This window comes from Delphinapterus leucas, chromosome 2 (genome assembly GCF_059928025.1).
Source record: "Delphinapterus leucas isolate spDelLeu-1000000601 "Yukka" chromosome 2, BTC_Dleu_Yukka2, whole genome shotgun sequence".
Classification (NCBI taxonomy): domain Eukaryota; kingdom Metazoa; phylum Chordata; class Mammalia; order Artiodactyla; family Monodontidae; genus Delphinapterus; species Delphinapterus leucas.
Genome location: NC_143130.1, coordinates 101,227,347 through 101,247,792, shown reverse-complemented (window position 1 = coordinate 101,247,792; position 20,446 = coordinate 101,227,347). Strand labels below are relative to the sequence as shown.

The 20,446-nt window shown below is 35.5% G+C and overlaps 1 protein-coding gene across 2 annotated transcripts in view; it reads left to right on the top strand.

Annotated features, from left to right (window-relative positions):
- CDIN1 (CDAN1 interacting nuclease 1) overlaps positions 1 to 20,446 on the top strand; it is a 223,928-nt gene that overhangs the window by 47,537 nt on the left and 155,945 nt on the right. For both annotated transcript variants that reach the window (XR_016392135.1, XM_022587526.2), the window contains exons 2-4: positions 10,523 to 10,568; positions 11,460 to 11,524; positions 18,577 to 18,637. Coding sequence is in view for 1 of the 2 variants with exons in the window: in XM_022587526.2 (XP_022443234.1) it covers positions 10,523 to 10,568; positions 11,460 to 11,524; positions 18,577 to 18,637 (172 nt within the window). In the remaining variant the exon portion in view is untranslated. The remainder of the gene's footprint in view (positions 1 to 10,522; positions 10,569 to 11,459; positions 11,525 to 18,576; positions 18,638 to 20,446) is intronic.

Below are 20,446 nucleotides of genomic sequence, written 5' to 3'. Positions count from 1 at the left end.
GTGGTTAGCAGGGGAGAAGGAGAGGTTTTAGAAAATAGTTTCCTGGAATTCATAGGAAAGATTTTTAAGAAAGGGAAGATAGTCAAAGGTACAAAATATTGTGATGAGGTCAGCTAAGGTAAGAAGTATGTCTTTTTCAATTAAGGAGTGAGTACAGAAGTGAGATTGCCATGGGTTGGAGGCCGAATAGGATACACTGAACCAAAGACCTCGTAGACAAAGACATTTGGTAGTGAAGAGAAACGGTGGACAGTAGTTTGAAAGGTGTAGACAGGTTGTGGCTTAAAGACAGAGCGTGCTCGGAAGTAAATGAAGACTAGCCAGAGGAGAGGAAATGATGGAAAATACGCTAGCTAATACTCCATGCAGAGGTGGAAGAAAGTTGAATTTTTACCAACGGGGGAAGAATTATAAATATCTTCCCATACAGGCTATTGTTATCAGACTATCATTATCTGTTAACTTTCTCTTGCTCTCTTACTCTTTCTGGCAATCATAATAAAATTTCTACAAACTTAAGGGTTTCTAATACTGTAGTTTTATCTGACTTATTAAAGAATGAAATCAGAATAAATTATTATAGGAAGAAAGAATTGATAAATATTTCTTACAGGTGTATCTATTATATTGTGTTGAAGTTATTCGGATTGCTTTAGAGAAAAATGACCCGACATCTGGTCTTGGAAGCAAAATTAAGTGTCTTTCACCCAAGCTTCTTATTCTTTATCTGATTTATGTTATGGCTCGTTCTAAAAAGTTAAAACCCAAATTTACTTAGAAAGGAAAGAAGTATAGGTGCTTAAGCCTCTAATTAAATCAGAATATTTAGAATAGGGTGGGACTTAGAGCAGAAAAAAATCTTAGATCAATTTATCCAGCTCCTTCAATTCTTTCCATTTTTCTTCTCCTACTATTTAATTTTATTATGAAATACAGCACACATAGAACAGAGAATAGTATAATGAACTCTTTGAATCTACCTCTGTTTATATTTGCTTCAGATGCTTTTTACTTTTACAGAAATGAAATATCCTTACACTATCTACAGTTTTTTCCCCTTCAGATTTTTATGTTTTAAAAAATTTGTAAAAAATTACAAATTTTAAATTAAAAATTTTTTTAAATAAAAAAAATTATATTTTTAAAAAGAGCTCTTTGATTCCTTTCCCCTTCTCTTTCATCTGAGGTAACCATTGTCATGAGTTTAGTGTTTATCAGCCTCATGTATTTCTTTTACTGTATCCATAAATGTCCATGAACAAAAAAGGTAATTATATTTTGCTGTTCTTATATTTTATATAAATGGTAACAAATGTGTGTATAATTCTGTAGCATGCTTTTTTTGTTTTTTGTTAAGTACTCTATTTTTGAAATGTATCCATGTTGATATCTGGTAGAGTGATGTATCACTTTGTTTTTGCTTTTCAAAATTTATTAACTATTCCTGACATTCTTCTTCATGGATTTTAAGATAAATTTATCTCATCCTACCAGAAAACTCTGTTGTGAATTTGGTTCCCCCACTGCTGCTGAAGGGCCCGGTGAGGCAGCTGGACCCAAGGGGGGGTGTACTCCCTGGGTGAGCTTTGACCATGGCACCCGGAGGGAGGATGGTCCCTCTCCACCCCTCCCTCAAATAGACTGTCCTGGAGCTTTAAAAAAAAAAAAAAAAAAAAATCATAGATTACTGTGTAGGGAATTGACAGTTTAATTAATACTATCTTTTTACCCATGATACTTTCTTTGTAAAAATATCTCTTCATTTAGTCAGGAACTCTCTTATGCTCTTCAGTAATGTTTTATAACTTTCTTCAAAGGTTTACATATTTTTGTTAAATATATATGTGTAAAAAAACTATGGTTTTTTATTGTGAATGAGGTCCATTTTTTCTATTCCATTTTCTAATTTAATATTACTGTTTTATAATAATTCTATTTCTTTTTTATTTTAATCTTATATATAGTTACCTTTCTGAGATCTCTTATTAATGTTTAAAACTTTCGTTTATAGATTTTCTTTGTTTATTGATTCTCTTCTCATCTTCAAAGAAGGAGCATTTTGTTTGTTTCTTTCCTTTTTGATTCTCTTATTTCTTTTCCTATTTTGTTTTGTTTGCTGGGATCTTCAGTGTTGCAGAACCTCCTAGAATAAAATCGGTTTCTTTCTTTTTTTCCCCTTATATCCAGTTAATGCAATACATTTCCCACAACTGTTGATACACACTACTGTCATTGCTCAATTTTATGTATTTTTGTTATTTTTATTGTGATTTCCTCTTTAATCTATTGGTTAGTTAGTAATGCATTAATTTTTGAAAATAAGGGTTTGGGGGGGGGAACTAACTTTTTAATCATTAAATTAAAATGTAATTACCTTTTCAGTAGATATAGTCTAGCCAAGTCCTGAACAGAACCTTTGACAGCTTTATAGAGCTGGAGGACAAGGTTTAGAGACCAGGGTCCACCAAAGGTGGGAACTCTTGCAAATGTCCCAAGCTTTGAGGTGGGACCCTAAAGGGCTATACCCTAGGAATTAACGTGGACTGAAAGTAAAAGAGCTCTACATTACTACATTTCACCTTCAAGTTTACTTCACTGGCCTAAAAATTCAATACCTGAAATTGGACTAAGGTGGTCCTGGACTCCTAGTGCTCCCAGAATCAAATCAGAATCCTCTCCAGAGAAAGTTAACCATTTTCGTATTCAGATTATTTATAAAGCAGTTTTTCAAGTAGTATAGCACATAATGGGAGATACTCAGTCACATAAGGACACATGACAACATAAATGGGAACCAGTAGAAACTGTAGAAATAGACTTAAAGGGGCTCTGGTTATTGGAACTACTAAACAGAATTTTTATAATGACAGTTTATTCAAGATGTTAAGAAGATTGAAACTCTTCAGGGAACTTATTTGAAAAAAAGAATCAAATAGAAAATCTACAAGTGACAAATACAGTAATTGAAATTGGATGGATTTAACTCAATGGATGTATTTAATAGCAAGTTAGACATTACTGAAGAGAGAATCAGTGAACTGGGAGATAAATGAGAAGAAAATATCTAGAGTGTAACAGAGAATAACGAAGAATAACAAAACGCTGTAAAATATGAAGAGAGAGTAAGAGATAGAGGATACAGTAAGGAGGGCTAACATACACTTATTTGGAGTCTTGGGTAGGAGAAACAGAGTGTTAAAGCAAGTTTAAAGAAATAATACTTGAGAATATTCAAAATGTTGAAATGTATCCAGTCATATATTTAAGAAGTCCAGCAAACTGTAAGCAGGAGCTTACTAAATACCAGAGTTAAAACTCCTAATAACCAAAGTTAAAAAAAAATCTTAAAACTGGGTAGAGAAATAAGGCACATTATCATTGAAAAGAGCTGAAATTTGAAATTTGACATCACCAACACATCTGCACTGCTGGAATTATTAAAAGAAAGTTATTCCAGATTGAAGAGTGGAAAAGGAAGGAAGGGCAATGAAATGGTTCGTATGTGGATATATCAGAATGAACAGAAACTGTATAAAACAACAGCAATGTCTTGTGAATTTTAAGATATATGTAGAATTAAAACAGCGTCAGTAATATTCTATATGTCAGAAGGGGAGAAATACAGATAGTGTTGCAAAGTTTTTGTATTTTCCAGACAGCAGTTAATCACCAAGGGGGCATGTGTTTATGTAAGATAATCATTAACAGTATAAAAGTATTCAACTTCCAAGTTGCCAGGGGAAAAATAATGAAGAATAAGTACTAAATCAATTTAAAAGAATACAAAAAATGAGAAGAAAGGAATGTACAGTGATTAAGAAAATTAGCATTCAGTAAGATGATAGACTTAAACCTAAATATATTAGAACATACATTAAATGTAATCAATCGTAATCAAATCAGTGTGGTATCTGTGCAGAGATAAACATATAAATCAGTGGAGCAGATTAGAGAGTCCAAAAATAGACCCTTAGATGTTTGGTTTCCTCATAGGCAACAAGATAATTCAGTCGGTAAATGGTGTGTGACCAATTGGATATATGTACAAAAATAACAAAAACAAAATGTGACTCCTATCTCAATGCACAGAATTAACTCAAGGTAGATCATAGGCCCAAATGTAAAAGCTAACATTCTTAAGCTTCTAAAACAAAACATACAGAATTATCTTCGTGACTACGAGTGGCAAAGCTATCTTAGGAAAGACACACAAAAAGTACCAATAATAAAATTAAAGAATTGCAACATTGGAATTCATCAAAATTAAAATTTTAGCACTTCAAAAGACAGCAGAAAGAAAATGGAAATACAAGCCATTAACTAGAAGGTGTGACAAGAACGTATAGCAGTGGGAACTCTCCTTTAGTGTTGGTGGGAGTTTAAAATTGTTACAAACACTTTGAAAAAGTGTTTGACGGTATCTACTAAAGCTAGAGATTTGCATGTCAGATGACCCAGAATTCCACTTCTGCATTTATACGCATCAGAAATGTGTACACATATGCACCAGGAAACATGTGCAGGAATGTTCACAGCAGCATTATTCTCATTGCAAAAGACTGAAAACAGTTCAGATGTTCATCAATAGGATAGATAAATGTGGAGTATACTTATACAATAGAATATATTATACAACAATGAAAATGAATTAACCTCACATAAATTAACATGGGTTACTCTCACAGATATATTATTGAGTGAAAGAAGACAGAGGCAGAAGAGCACACACTGTGTGGTTCCATTAAAATAAAGTTTATGAACAGGCAAAGCTAACCTATGGAATTTAGGGGTACATATTTGGGTGGTAAAACTATAAAGAAAAGCAAGAAAGTGATAAAGATCAGATTCACCTGCGAGAGGGAAAGGGTGATGATCAGATAGAGTGCCTTTTGGGGTCCCAGCAGTGTTCTATTTGGTGACCTAAGTGGTTACATGGTTTTGTCTTAAGCATGATAAAAATAATTTTAAAAGGTTAATGTGTTATGGCAGGAATAAATGTTGATATCTTATGTAATGAAGGCATGTTACAAAAAATGTTTAAAACACAATTTTTGAAATTTTACTTTTGTGTATAGACAGACAGACAGAAAGACACACACACACATCAGACACAGAGTAAAAAACACAGGAACACAGATGGACACCTATGGATTTTACACAGAATATGTACTATTTTATAACTAGGAAACTTCATTAAACATATAATAAAATTAACACTTATGAAGGGTGTTGTCCTCTGTAGAGAAGGTTGATTGGGTTTATACCTGTGTTGTTCAGGGAAGGATTTAAAGTTGCTTTGTATACAGTAAATAGCATTTGAGCAAAAGACACATTTACAGTCACATAGAGACACTTCAGACAATGGTGTGGTTATTAACAAAATACACCTTAGCTGCAGGAAGAATAATGGAAATTACCCAACAATTTTTTAATCCTTGACTTTTTACTATAGGAAAATTTTTTTATATAGTTAATTAAAGGAAAACTGCATTTTGAGTTTTTTAAAAGCGAATATCGTCTAAGGCCATAGAATTTGATCAAAACTCTTGACCTCCTGTGACTTCAATTTTCTATCAAAAAAGCAAGAATGCCCACCTTTCAGGGTTGTTTGGAGTATAATGTAACATATAAATGCTTAACCTTAAGCAACGGGTATTAGCACACATTAGAAGGGCAGATTAGCACGGGGATTAAGGGCTTGGGTTCTGGAACTGGACCTGGATTTTGATTTCCAGTTCTACCACTTACCTAGTTCTTTAATTGTGTACTTTCCTTAACTTCTCTTTCTCCATTTCCCCATCTTTAAAATAAGGACAATAATAGTACCTACCTCGGAGGATTGCTATGACGGTAAAATAAAGGGCACAGTATAGTGTGTAGCACAAAGTAGGTGTTCATATAACTCTTAGCTCTTGCTGGAGATAGAGCTGTTTTGGATGTGACTTCAGTTTGTCAGCAAAATTAGTTAAGTGCCTGGGACAGTAACCACTTTTTTTGTATATGTAAAACATGAGTGTAACTTGTAAGAATTTTTTGTGATAGTTGATTACTTCTAAGCTTAATGGTGCCATCTATATAGTCCTTTGTGGGAATATTTGCCTATGAGGCATATAATGTAGTCTATATCCTCAATATGAAGTTGGAAATTAGAAAGAAGAAATGGGTGTGGGGGGTATGATAGATACATTTTTCTCTATTTCTTCAATTTAGTTTATATATTTTTTTCCTTTTTTCTCCCCAGTAAATTCCCAGAATATCAGTAATCTCTCATGACTCTTTCCACTTCACATTGTTATTTTCCTAAAAAAACAAAACAAAACAAATTAGTAGTACTGCTGTACCAAGCCTTGGTGTCTTATTGAATTCCATTTTGATTTTAGAGGGGAAAAAAAGGCTCTATGTTTCAAATTTGTATGTATGGGTGTGGGAGGGAGTGAGAGAGGGAAGTGAATTGCTTTTATGGAAAACCTTCCTAGACTAGTGCCCTGAATCACTGGCCACATACAGCCAATGTTTTATTGTATTCTTTCATGGATTTAGAGAAGTTGTACCTGGTGAGGTCTGCAAGCCTAATGCTTTGTAAGAGTATCTTGCTTTATCTTGTTAGGTTGGTTTACTGCTTCCCGAATTCTAGAAGTAATATTCATTTTGTTCAGAGGATTTCAAGCCCATTAGAGTGTAGATATTGACACATCATAGATTCTATACCAAAAGGAGCTTGAAAGTTGAATAAAAACATTTCTTTATGGTCTTTTTCAGAAGTTGGGCACTTGAAAGAGGAAGAACTTAAAGTATAAAGTGTAGTATCTTCTTCCTGAAGGTTCTACTTGCTTTAAGCCTCCACCTGGGAACGTCAAAACTTCCCCCTTGTAAGAATGTTGCGTTGCAGCTAAGTCTGTGCTAAGTTCTGCTCTTAGTCTTTGCTGCACCCATTCAACCCCCTGATGTTCATTTTCTCTAATATCCTTCAGGTTATTGAGTATCTTAGCTGGATGGGTGTGGACACACGTTGAGTTAAATACTATATGGGGCACTGGTTTGTTGCCTGTTTATGTACCTGGCATTTGAAGTTTTGAATGCAATATAAAATGAGGGTAATCAGTACCCCATCAATGTTTAAAATCTGTACGGAAAAGTCATTCACACATAGCAATTTATGATCTCTAGGCACATCAGTTTAGTGACACAGTGACAGACAGAGGAACAATTTTAAGGAAGCCAAATACAGTAGCTGCCAGCTAGGAAGAGAATTAGGAAGTATAAAAATGGACAGCCCCTTCCAAGTATTGCATCCTGTACAGGTGCCGTCGTGATAGGGCACCCTGTCTCCGAGCCCTCCCTCGATTGTGTCTCCTACTTCCTGGGCACATAGGAAATAGAAACCTTTCCCTCCTCCCTCCCTCCCTCCCCCCTTCCCTCACTCCCTCCCCCACTTCCTTTCCCCCCTCTCTTCCTTCCTTCCTTCCTTCCTTTAAAAAAAAGGACATGTGTTATTACTCAAAAGAAGTATGGAAGGTAGTCACTTCAATTCATGGTCTTGAGCAGCTCAACAGTGTCCTCAAGGACCCAAGCTCCTTCCATCTCCTGTCACAGGTCCTCAGTGTGTTGGCTTTGTCCTCATGCTTGTTTCCTTGTTTCCCCATTGCTGCAACATGACTATTGCTGCTCCGTAAAGCCATTTGTCACACGACTCAGACAAGGTTTTACATAGGTAGTGTAGGAGTCTACTCACATGCTCTTCTTTTCTCAGATACCTGCAGGGTGAGGAGCTTAATATGAGAGGGTAGCATGGGAAAAAAACACAAAACGATCTTTGAAGAGACTTTGGGCATTTGTGCAAAGTAAGTGACTGTATTTTTGAATATATAAATGGAAAACACATGTATGCTAAGTGACAAGTATATGCTCCAAAGTCTTGAAATATGTGAGGATTCAGGGTATGATTTACTTCACTAAATCCCTAAAAAATATGTGAGCGCTTGACAATGTTCTAATTTTTGCTTTTACGCATGTATATGTTGAAAGTTTCCTCTAAATCAGTTCCTGTCCACTTTAATGTTTTTATTTTGGAGGCATATTTTCCCATACCCATGACCTCAGGACATTGTGGATGCTCAGTGAAAACTGCTGATGAACTGACTGTGATGTTTAAGATAAGCCTTTTAGTTACGCAGAATCTTATCCTCTCTTCCTCTCTAGCCAGGAACCATATTCTTTGTGAACCTAAGGAATGTTGAATTTAAACCGTAACTTCTGTGGCTCTTGCCAATCAAATCAAACAGTAGGGGAAACTGCAGTGGGGGGCAGGCAGAGGTGGTGAGTTCTTTGAAGCTAGACCCTCGAGGTCATGATTTCTCCACTCACCAGTCTTTTGCCTTGGGATCCCTTCTCAGAATCCACACACTGGAAGAGAGTAACAAATAATACACACTGGGGTCAGTGTCTTAGTTGCACTAAAACTACTCTCCCGTTCTTTATGTTGTGAGGCTTGTTCACAACGCTCTTCTGTAAGCTTAGCACACACAGGAAGAGAGCATTGACTGACAAACTACCTAGCAAAGATCAGTTAGTTCTCTACAGCTTTGTCTGGTCAGCCAAACCCAAAGCCTTTTGGACCCAAGTCTGTCTTTCTATTTTACTATGGTAAGTCATTTTCTCTTTTTAGCTCTAGCCAGGTTTTGCCCCCAGTGTAAGCTGGAATTTTCTCTCTAATCCACTTGGCCGCTGAGAAAACGTGTTGCTCCATAGGCTATGTCCATGGTTTTAGCTGAATTGAATTCTAAGCTGTTTAAGACAGTTTCCTGATTGAAGGCGTTATCTTGTCCTCAGTTTTTACAGTGCTCTCAACTCTTGACCAACTTCTCACTTTGAACTGTTTATTCTTGGGCTTATTCCTTCTGCTGTCTGTTAGTCTTCCCTTTCTGAGCGTCTACCATTATACTCTTGTTTTATTCAGTTTAGTTTCCTCCTCATTAGTCATTGGTCCCTGACTTGCCCATTACATGCACATTTATTTCCATCATATTGTTTGAGACCAAGAGACTGACAGTTTGCCTTCCATTAATTGGTTAACATAAATATATTTTGCTGTGCAATGAGGAGGGCTGTATTTATTGTACATAAATATATAACATAGTGACTTATTCAGTAGTTTATAAAGATTTGGGTTTAACTTTGCCATTTTTTTTTCAGGAGTTGGTTGTCTGCAACCCTACTAGAGTATGTGATTTGCATGTGAAGCTCAGGCAAGCCAGGCATAGTAGGAAGATTTTATACATAGAACTGGCTTTTTCAAAGGTGGCTTCCATTTTTAGAGACATTGAAAAAGTTATAATGGATTTATAATTTTATTCAATCATTTCTCAGTACTTTTGAGTTATTAAAACAGTCCTTTAGTAATTATTGGTTTTCCTCGATAAACATTTATGGTGTTTTTTTTAAACGTATTCTTTTGTAATCTAATAAGAGTGGAAAGGGGTTAGAAGCCAAATCTGTAATGATATGCAAGAGATGACAGCACTGACAGTGAGTAAAGAAATATGGTGTCATTGCTTTTATTTCATACTCTCCAAATTACCTGTGATGAGCTTAAGCAGTCTCATTCATGAATAAAAAAATTTTAATTATTCACAGTGCTTTGGTGTACTATAAAAGCAGAATTATTAACACTGTGATTTGTTCAGATAGCATTTGGTAGGAAAATATATCAGAAATAATTAATTGTTTTCAAGATATGATAAGGCAGCTGTATCTACAGGGGGCAATCAAAAAGAATAGTAGTGGGCTATTGATTGCTTTTTAGAGAAAAAAAATTCTGTCCCATTTCTAAATGTTAACAATTGTAAGAGGAAAATCCCCACTTGGGAAGAATGTTTTCCAGGTTGCTTCACTGCCAGGTGTTTGACATTGCATGGAGTCTTAGATGAATAAGGCTTACGGCAGTCTTAGGGAATGCTGTCCTCAAGGGCCTCAGCTTTCTGCTATGAAAGCTTCTATTTTCAAAGTAGGCCAGTATCGGTGGGAATGTTCCAGTGGTCTCTGTGCTACTTCTGGTGAAGAGCAAAGTTTCCCCCCTTGAATCTGAGAGACCTACAGAAGAGGATACCTACCTGCTAACAAAATAAATTTCAGAATGTTGCCAGTGAATGAACTGCATTTTCTACTGTTTATGGGATTTGACTCTCATTTATCAATGGGAATAAACCTTGCCTCTTTTGGTCCCTTGTAACATACCTGCATGGTACAGATATGATTTATAATCATTCTAAAGTTTAAGAAAATCCAAATCATATGATAGTTTGCTTTGAGACCATCCATATTTTCCCCTTTCCCTTTTTCTGTCTCCTTGACCTAGCAGCAGGAAGCCTTTGTTTGAGGTGTTCATCTGGAACAACTTTTCCACACTTGTTTTCATGTTCTGTTAGATTACAGGGCAGCAGGCCTACCTTTGAAGCTCCTTTCTCTTTTGTTTCTTTGGCGTGCACTCCAGTAATTAACTTTGTCCTTCTTTTATTTGTTCCAGTCAATCGCAGGCCACTCTGCTGAGCATCTTCTCCCAGGAGTACCAGGTTAGAAGTTTTCTCCTTTGTGAGGGTTGACAGGTGCCTAATTGAATGATGAATGTCCCTTTATTTCTTTGTAATTGAACTGCCAGCTCTCTGATTGGGTTGGAGGATATTCTCCTTTCCACATCAAGCACCGCCTGCGTCTCAGTGGAGGCCTGCCAAGCCTACCCATCCATCTGTCTAATAACATCTAGCCTTTGCTTATTTGGTGGACCTGTAATAAATTATGCTAAACCATTATTATTCTGACAATAATAATTTCCCTGTGTTGCGTGGTTCCATGTGCTAAATGTTTGCTGACTTGCACTGTCAGTGCCGCTTTCCATTGCTGACAGAGATGATGATAAATGACCATTGCTGGAGTGGCAGAAGGCAAGAGAGGCAGAAAATGGAGTCATTTATCATGAGATGACAGGTGTCAGTCAAGTGGCAAGTCTCTATGGGATTACTTTTTGTAGTTTTCAAATAAGTTGTTTTTAAGCAATGTTCTTCCTGGTTAAAAATGGCAATTGGATTGTAAAACTAGAGTGCGGAGGACTTAGATGGAATTGAATTGAGGGAAAATTAATACAAAGGTTGAAACAGGGAACAAGTTTTTCTTTGCCCTCTACAACCCTAAGCAAACTTAATTTAGATTCAATTACTATGACCCTGTTGGCTTTTACATATATACTGTACCTTGTGGTACAGTCTGGAGACATCCCAGCCACGCAATAGAGATTAAAATGCATAGGTTCACAGAGTAGAAGGGAAAAAAGATCTACCACCACCCAAATCCCCAAACTATTATTCGGTTTGCCCTTTATGTTAGACATTGGAATCAAGAAATGTGTCATTTTTGTTCTTGAACCTGATCTGTGACACAACATAAAAATCTTTTTTATTTTGTTTCAGAAACATATTAAGAGAACACATGCCAAACATCATACTTCGGAAGCGATTGAAAGTTATTACCAGAGGTATGACCTGCCTGCCCCACTAGAGGGTATCATAATACCTATTAATTGTAATAATAATTATGAATAAATTAGATTAATAAATTGATTTTCTATATAACATTCCAAGGCATCTTGTTTTAAGTCTCTTATTTAAGACTTCAAGTATATTTTTTTTAATTTCTCAAATACTCTGTTATATGGATTTAAAGAATATGGTGAGACCATCTTAATTTACATGTGTCTGAAGTCTTTACTATGTAAGAAATTGTTCCAGTATTAGAAAATCTCAGTTGGATGCTTGAAACTGTAAGCACATATCTTGGATAGATGCGTATGTTCATGAATACGTATATCTACACGTATATGTGAAAGTTCTCAAACCAATTTTATTTCTTATTTAAATCAGCAAGTTGAAAAGTATATTAGAAAATAAGATTAAATTTTGGTACAGTTGTATTTTGCATCGTCAGTATTGGGTTAGCCATTTTAGAAAGGCAAAAAAAGATATAAATCAAGTAAGGACATATGGAGACACATAATAATGTACAACTGTCAGATTTTAAGAGGGGTTTATATTTTAAAAGGAAAGTCTTGAGTATTGAATCAATAACATGATGTTCAGGAGATATTTTAATTTCAGCCTAATTTATTATAGTTCCCAACCTCTTGTTCTGAAACAAAAAGAATCTTTAAAATAGCTCCTTTTTTAAAAAATTAAAAGTTTTTTGGCTTTGTAATATGAGTGAATAACTTACAATGGTAAATGGTTATGGTTTGCATTAGAAATTATTGGTTGCCTTCTTAAATATTTTAAGGGCATACCGGAAAGGAAAACAGTTTGAAATATGCTCTTAAATTATTACACTTAAGATTCATAGAGCAAATCTTTCTGTGGCGAGAGTGACATCACTGATTTTAGATGAATGACTTTTATGCATGAAAATTCTATGAATTAAATGAATATGCAGATAAAATATTGGTATTATGTTTCTGTAAAGTCTTTTTTTCTTAAGAATTGAGTGTTTATTGGAAAGTTATTGAAGTTAGATTTTAAAAAAGTATTCACTATGACATAGTGGTAAAAGATATATTCTATTTTGAGTAGAAGTGTCTGTTAAAGAAATATAAACACACACACACACACACTTTTATACCTAGGAGAGTTACTCCTTAAGAAGCCTTTGTAAAGTTTGAAGTGATTTATTCAAAAGTCATAATCTCCTCAGTGAAATTAACATTTAAATTAAAGTCATCATCTAAATCATACATATAAAATTGAGAAAGGCCCATGAAGTGCTGTGAAGCCAACAACTGCTTTGGCAACCAGACTCTCCACTGAAAGACTGAAAAGTGGCTCACGTGTCAAAAAAATACATTCTTATTTATAAAATTTATAGTCTTAGGCTTTCATATAAAAGTATGGTTCTGTTCCAGATTTTAAGGGTCAGTTAACATCAACAAGGGAAAATAAAGCATTTCCTAGAAATTTGGAGATTTGCTAACAGGCCATGGGCTGCCCTCTAATAATCTTTTTTTCATCGTAAAAAAGCCATTTTAATTAGATGATTTCTAAGAGCTCTAAATGCTGCTTTTAAAAAATTTACTTCCATTAAAAACTAAATTTGAGGGGCTTCCCTGGTTGCGCAGTGGTTAAGAATCCACCTGCCGATGCAGTGGACACGGGTTCGAGCCCTGGTCTGGGAAGATCCCACATGCCACAGAGCAACTAAGCCCGTGCGCCACAACTACTGAGCCTGCACTCTAGAGCCCGTGAGCCACAACTACTGAGCCCACGTGCCACAACCACTGAAGCCCACATGCCTAGAGGCCGTGCTCCACAACAGGAGAAGCCACCACAATGAGAAGCCCACACACCACAACGAAGAGTAGTCCCTGCTCGCCGCAACTAGAGAAAGTCCACGCGCGGCAGTGAAGACCCAACGCAGCCAAAAAATAAAATTAATTAATTAATTAATTAATTTTTTAAAAAAAAAGTATGTTTGATTTCTGAGGTATGAACATACTTTATTGGATTACCTGGTTAGTTTAGGCCAAAAACAAAGATCTTTAAGTATGGTTACTCGAACAGTTGATTGGGTAATAATAAAAATATAGAAACATATTTATATTTCTTTAAGTTTAGTTAAATGTGAGAACCTCAATTACTTTGAGGAGTCACGACATTTGAAACACAATCTTGAAGTTAGGCTGTAATGGACCGTCTAATAGGAAAGCAGTCCGACTGGTTTCTTACTTTACCACCCTGCTTCCTGACTTTTCTGCCCTGCACTTTGTGCTTGTAGACGGGCTGTGTTGTTACCTTTCAGATGATTTGACCTCACAGGTCTCTTGTTCTAAATGTGCAGGTTGAATGTCCCTGTATTCTCTGTGGTATATTGGCCTTGAAAGCTTTTTGTTTCCCAGCTGATTAGAATAAAGGCAAAGTTATATCAAATCATACCTAAGCAGTTTGACAATCTCAACAATTTCTTCCTTTCTTTTTCTTTTATAAAAGTAATACATGCCTATTGTGAAAATTAAGTACATTTTTAATGGTATAAAAAAGAAATGAATGGATTGCCCATAATTGTGGCACCCATAGATAACCACTGGTGTTTTTCATTCCAGTCTTTTTTCAATCCATTTTTACATAGATTAGGTCATCCTATATATGCAACTGTGAATTCTGAATTTGATACTTGGAAAAATACATATTATTTTGAAGAGAGCATTTTGTAAACATTTTTATTTTATTACTTCATATGAAGGTATCATAATTTACTGAATTATTCCTCTGTTGAACATATATGTTTCCAATATTCTGATATAAGTAATACTGTGATACATATTTTGGTGCATAAGTCTTTGCATTTGAATTAGTTTCTTAATATTTCTATAGATGGAATTACTGGTGTAAACAATAAGCATTTAATGATCTTATTATATGTTGTCAAATTACCATCTAGAAAGATAGTAATGGTTACATTTCTGCTAGCAATATCAGAGAATACCTGTGTCTCTGTATTCTTGCTAGCATTGAGATGTTCTCAATTCAGAATTTGAAGTCTGTATTAAAGACCATACAATCCACAGAGTGATTCCATCATGGTTAACTGAAACTTCAAAGTATCCAAACAACAGTAGAAAATGTTTTCCTAAGCTTTTGAATTACTGAGCAAATTTCCTCAGTTCTTCATGTTGTGTGTGTACAGACACAGCTTGTTCATGTTGAAAAGAACTCTCTATTCTTTCCCACTGTACTAATGGCATTTTAGTTCTAAACAGGAAACATACTTGGTAAAATTTATTTAGATTTATCTAGATCAGTGCACATGGGCATATATGTGCACACGCACACATACACAAACACACGCAAGTTGGTCAACTTTACAAGTTTCCTCATCAATAGCAAAGTTTAGAAATACTGTCTCTCATCTCCTCCCATCTCTCAACACACACTGTTTGAGGGGCCAGCTTTATTAGCTTTGCAGAATCAGACCAGTTGGATTTTATTCAGATGTTCACATGGAAAAAAGGTTAGTTCAAATATGTTACTGATACCACATGATACAGATAGTTTCTAAAAATTCGAACCACTTTTTTTGTTTAATTAGCACCATTTACTTTGCATTCACTGTGTCCCATCTACTATGCTAGGAACCAAGTATAAGAACCACAATACCTGTCCTCAGCTGCTCTGTTTAGTGGGAAAATAGCTGCATGCATGGAGATGGATTCCAGAGATTTTCGATATAGAATCAACAAAGGTGGTATTCAGATGTAAGCTTAGTGAAGAATTTTGGTAGATTTTTGAAGTTTTACCATTATAGTTATAAAAATATTAAGATTAAATAAGTTTGTCTTATATTTAAAATCAATATATATTATTTTTAATCTTAGATGCTAATAGATCTTTCACACTCAAAAAACATCATAAAATGGACCTTCTGGGAAGATCTTTTAAGGATGGTTTCACCCACGAGATATACATTTATTAGTCCTCCTGTGGCAAAGCTGGAGGATGACATACAGTCTATGCAAAGTAATTTCAATTTGCAAATAGGCATCAGGAAGGCAGCCCAGGTCACCTTAATGTAGTGTTCAGGATTACATTTTTATATCCCAGTTACAATTCAGATCTTCGCTAAGGACCTGCTGGATGAAGGTTCAACATTGCTTTGTGTAGCCCTACCCCAAGGAGAGAGAAACAACCCATTATAACTGTGTGAATAGTCTATGCTGTAAGTTTGCACAAGATGTTTTGAGGATGGAGAGAAGGGTAGCATTAGGAATTTCTGATTATGACCTTACTGAATGTTTTCTGTAATTATCATGCTCCTTTGATTGCATATCTAAAAATTTGAGTAAACCTGATCTGTCACTTGATATGGGGGACAGTTAAAGTTCCCAGAAAGGACAAATGCAACTTCAGATTAATTTTAACTTAATTTCTTTTCCTTAGCACTTCTGAAGTGTTATTAGGTATAGGTGGGAAACAAATTGGGGAATAAATACAGTTAGAAGCAGGTCTACCCTTTTCAGCATATGAGGACACCTCAGTAGGCTTTGGGACATCAGCGGTCCATTTCAGAGATTTACTGCTTACCAGCTAGGGGAGCCCAGATGGGTTTCATCAGTACTCTGGAATTTGGTTTCTTTATATGACCAACTGGGAGGAGTAATCAAGCTCATAATTAGGAATTTCCACTGTATTAAGTATGAACATGCTTCAACTATTATATAGACTATACAGATATAGGGGGCCAATGTTGTCGTTTGACCAACTCCTGTTGCTTTAAACTTAATAGAAGTGTTCTATTGGTCATTACCAGGATTGTGATTGATGCAGCATTTATATGAAACCATATAATTTGGACTCAAAATGATAGTTTCCAGGCACAGGCCGTGATCTGGGGTCTAGCTGTTCTCTTTCATTCTTTCCAAATTAACCCCTGAGAAGAGGTTCTGCTCTGGTCTCACAAGAGCCTTTCCCAGTCCTCAGATAGCCCAGGCACATTCCTGACATTTGCACTTACTGTTCCCTTGCTGGGAATGTTCTTCCTCTCTTGGCTTGCTGCTTTCCTTCTTGTGGGTTTCTACTTCAGTGTCACTTCCTTAGAGAGGGGCTTCCTGACCAACCCATCTAATTTATATTATATTGTAGCATATGTCATTACTTTATATATTTATTTCTCTTTTTCTTCTCTGTCTCTTCACTGTTATATAATCTCTGTGATGGCAGGAACCAAAGAAGTTTTGTTCCCTTCTGCTTCTTCAGAACCTGGAATAAGGCCTGACAACTAGTTAGCTCTCAAAAATACTTGTGGGATAAATGAATGTTAAGTAGAGAGTTGTAAAGATATACTATTATCAATATAGGCTTAAATACCCTGACCCGGAATCAGAATGCTTAATGCATGTGCGCTCTGGTCAGTTGCTCCGACTTGACGAAACTGATTGTTCCTTGAGCAGACCCATCAGTGCAATGGAAGTTCTGTAAGTTGACATGAAGGTCTTAGCTGACCTATTTCCCAGGGATCTTTCTCTAAACCACACTTGTCTTGTTTGTTTTTATTTTGTTGTTCCCTTGCTCCTGAAATGAAAGTACTTATTTCCCAGTTAGATTCCTAAACAATTTATTCAAGAAAGGGCCAATAGATGAAAATGGATGTATTAGAATTACTTTGAAGTTATAATGATCCTGAGACTTTCCCCACCTTAAGTAATTTGATTTTATTCCACTTAATTTATTGGAAATCATATATCTTTATAAGCATACCTGTGAAATAATGTAATTTAATTTAGTTTTTGCTTCTGGCCGTTACAGGGAAGACCTCACCTGTTTACTTTGATTTTTACTATCAAACAAATGTTGTTAGTTTATTCAATCAAACAGTATACTATAGAGAAAATGTTCATACTTAATTTTATTTTCTTGCCTAAAATGGCTTTTAAAAATTATTTAATTACTCATTTATTAGAGAAAAGAATATGTATTCAGTATTACAATATAATCACCTATTATAAGCCAAGAGCCGTGCTAGGCATAATAAATTGAATAAAATGAAATTCTTCTACGTTCATGAGGCTTTCAGCCTTACAGTCGGGATGGGTTTGAGGTGGACAAGTAACTCAGCAGATACAGTGTTCTGGGCTAAGTGATGGAGAGATGAACAAGGTGCTCCTGGATTGCACATGAGGGATACTTAATGTTCTCCCAGGTCATGGTGGATGAAAAAGGCGACATACAATCTGAATCAGGAGTTATCCAGGTGAAGGGCTGGAGTGGGGAACAGTGACTAGAGATGAGGCTGGCTGAAGAGAGTAGGTAGGAACCAGATTATGAAGATCCTTACGAGAATTTTTAAGTGGTTATAATTTAATCTTGAGATTTAATGTGGGGCTTTTGAAGTGTTTTAAGGAGGAGAATGGTATGTTCAAATCTTTGTTCTAAAACAAATCACTCTGGCTTCCATATCTGGGATGAATTTGGGGAGTTGTTTGTTTGTTTGTTTTGCAGGGTTAGGGGATGAGGAGAGCTGGAGGTTATGACAGAAATCCAGAGCAGATAAGATGATGGCTTGTATTACCTATTAAAGGTGTGCTGACCCACTGATGAAAAGTCTGTTCCATTTTTTTCCTAATAAGGTGTCAACCAATCCTGTAAACTAAAAGTAAATAAAAAAGTGATATGCTTGCATGGATGCATTTTTCAGGAGTAAACTTATTTCCTTCCCATGAGTGGCTGTGGTATAGATAAAGCCAGGGTGATAGGGATAGTTCTTTTCAAAATCACCTCTGTGTTCACTTTACATGTTAGGAGGTGAACACAAGGGAGACCTGTGTACTCAGACGTCCTGTCCCCAACTTCAGTTAGTTAGTTGCCAGTGGTTTTGAGGTAAGTTGTTTTTGTTATTCTTTTCCCTTCAGTGCTTTCCTATGACAGTAGCATACTTTAACTAGAGTTGAACGTGGCATTTGCCCAGGAGAAACATGTACACACAGGGGATGCTGACAAGTCTATGCTGGCCTTTTCTTGTCACTGCATTACCACTTGGCTTTGTCTTGTCTAGGTATCTGAATGGAGTGGGGAAAAATGGAGCTGCCCCAGTACTCCTGGAGCTAGCCAATGAGGTAAAGTTACTGTTATTATTTTATTTAAACTTACATAAAACCTAAGGGGCCTATCTAGAGTAGCTTTGCTTAGAATTATAATTAACCTTAAAAAAAAGAAAAAGATTTTGAAATGCAGAGCAGATAAAGCATTTTATCTTAGATGCAGTAGACATTTAAATTGCTCCCTGGTCTCTTTGTACTTTTAATAATTGGACCAAGAACTTCATTTATTAATAAATCAGTTAACATAATTAGTCTACTTCTTTTAAAGCACATGTGTAAACAGCTTCTTGGTTTCTTATTTTGTGGGAAATTTCAACCAAACAGCTCAGGACATGTTCTTCTTTAGATGTGTTGTTTTAATTTAGTGTGAGACATACCTGTGTCAAGTACAGAGATGTATGCCAAGAAAATCTATGCTGTCATAAAAGTGAAGAGAGAAATTGTGTACCTAAAGATGTAACATTTACTTGATTCATTTGTTGTTGTTGGCAAACTTTTATTATAATAAGAGATACATGCCTTCTAGAAAAGCCCTTCTTTATATGAAGAAGCATACTCTTCTTATTAACACCAAGCATGAAGTGATTTGTTGAACTTATCTGTTAACTCTTACCTGCTTCTGTTTGGGGAAACAATAATAGTCTTACATTTAAAAAAGGAAACCCCAAAGACTTCCCATGAATGAATAAGCTGTAAAAAGTTCATAATAGTTGCAGAGAGCATACAGAAAAAATAAAATATTTAATTCCTAAACTTTAAAATATTTATCCACTGTAATAAGAGCAATACAATATTTAGTCTGACTTGGAACTGCTTATGCAAACCTCATAGGGATGGAATGAAATGTACACTACTTTTGTGTTGCATTATGATGGAAAACATAGAAGCAAGGCAGAAAATGTGTATTTGCATTAAAGATGACTAGGTGCTGTGAGCATTAAGTGTTGCAGTAGCAGCGAGTTCTCCATGTTATATTAGCAAGGAAGGATGGCTTCTCTCACAGCTTCTGTCTGCTGTGCACCACTACAGTCAGCCAATGAGTAATTACCTATAAGTTACTAGGAGGTTTTAATAGTCTAGGCAATGTCTACACAATCTGATAGGATAGTTAACATATAGAATGAATTTCCCTCCTCCTCCTAGCAAAACATCTATTGATATTTTATTCTTTTTTTTTTTTAATTTCTAGAGCAAGGTGGTTTTCAAATGTCTCCAGACTTCATTATTAGTCGATTCTATTAGCAACTTGAAGTATCTGAGCTATAACTAATTCAGAATTTAGTGATTGTCCTTTATGAGAAAGAAGAGTGTTCTTTATGAAAAAAAAACATTCTTGATACAGCATCTAGAAAGAGTGTGATGCAAATGTGGTAGCCATTTTTATAGATGATATTGGTGGCATAAGTTTTATATAGTAGCAATTTATATTCATTTGAATTTTTAATGGATATTTCTGTTGAGCTTAGCTTATTTAGCTGACCTCAACTTCCATCCTCTGGTAATATGGAAAATTTTAACCCACTGACACATTTTCTCCTATATCAATAAACCTGTTATTTACCATGAATATATAGTAGTATTTAATCAAAGAAAAGAAATAGTTATTTAAAGATGTTTTCTCTCCTTTGGCTGCGGATTAGTACAGAGACAATAGCACTTTCTGAGAGATTGCTAATGCATTAGGGAAATTTGGGAATGACTGGTACCAGATTATGGCTTCTAAACAACCAAGCTGCCATTTTTATATGATAGTTAATACCTAAGTGACATATGCTTGCATCTGGTGACAATTGATGTGATGGTAATGCTTTATGAGTCACTATA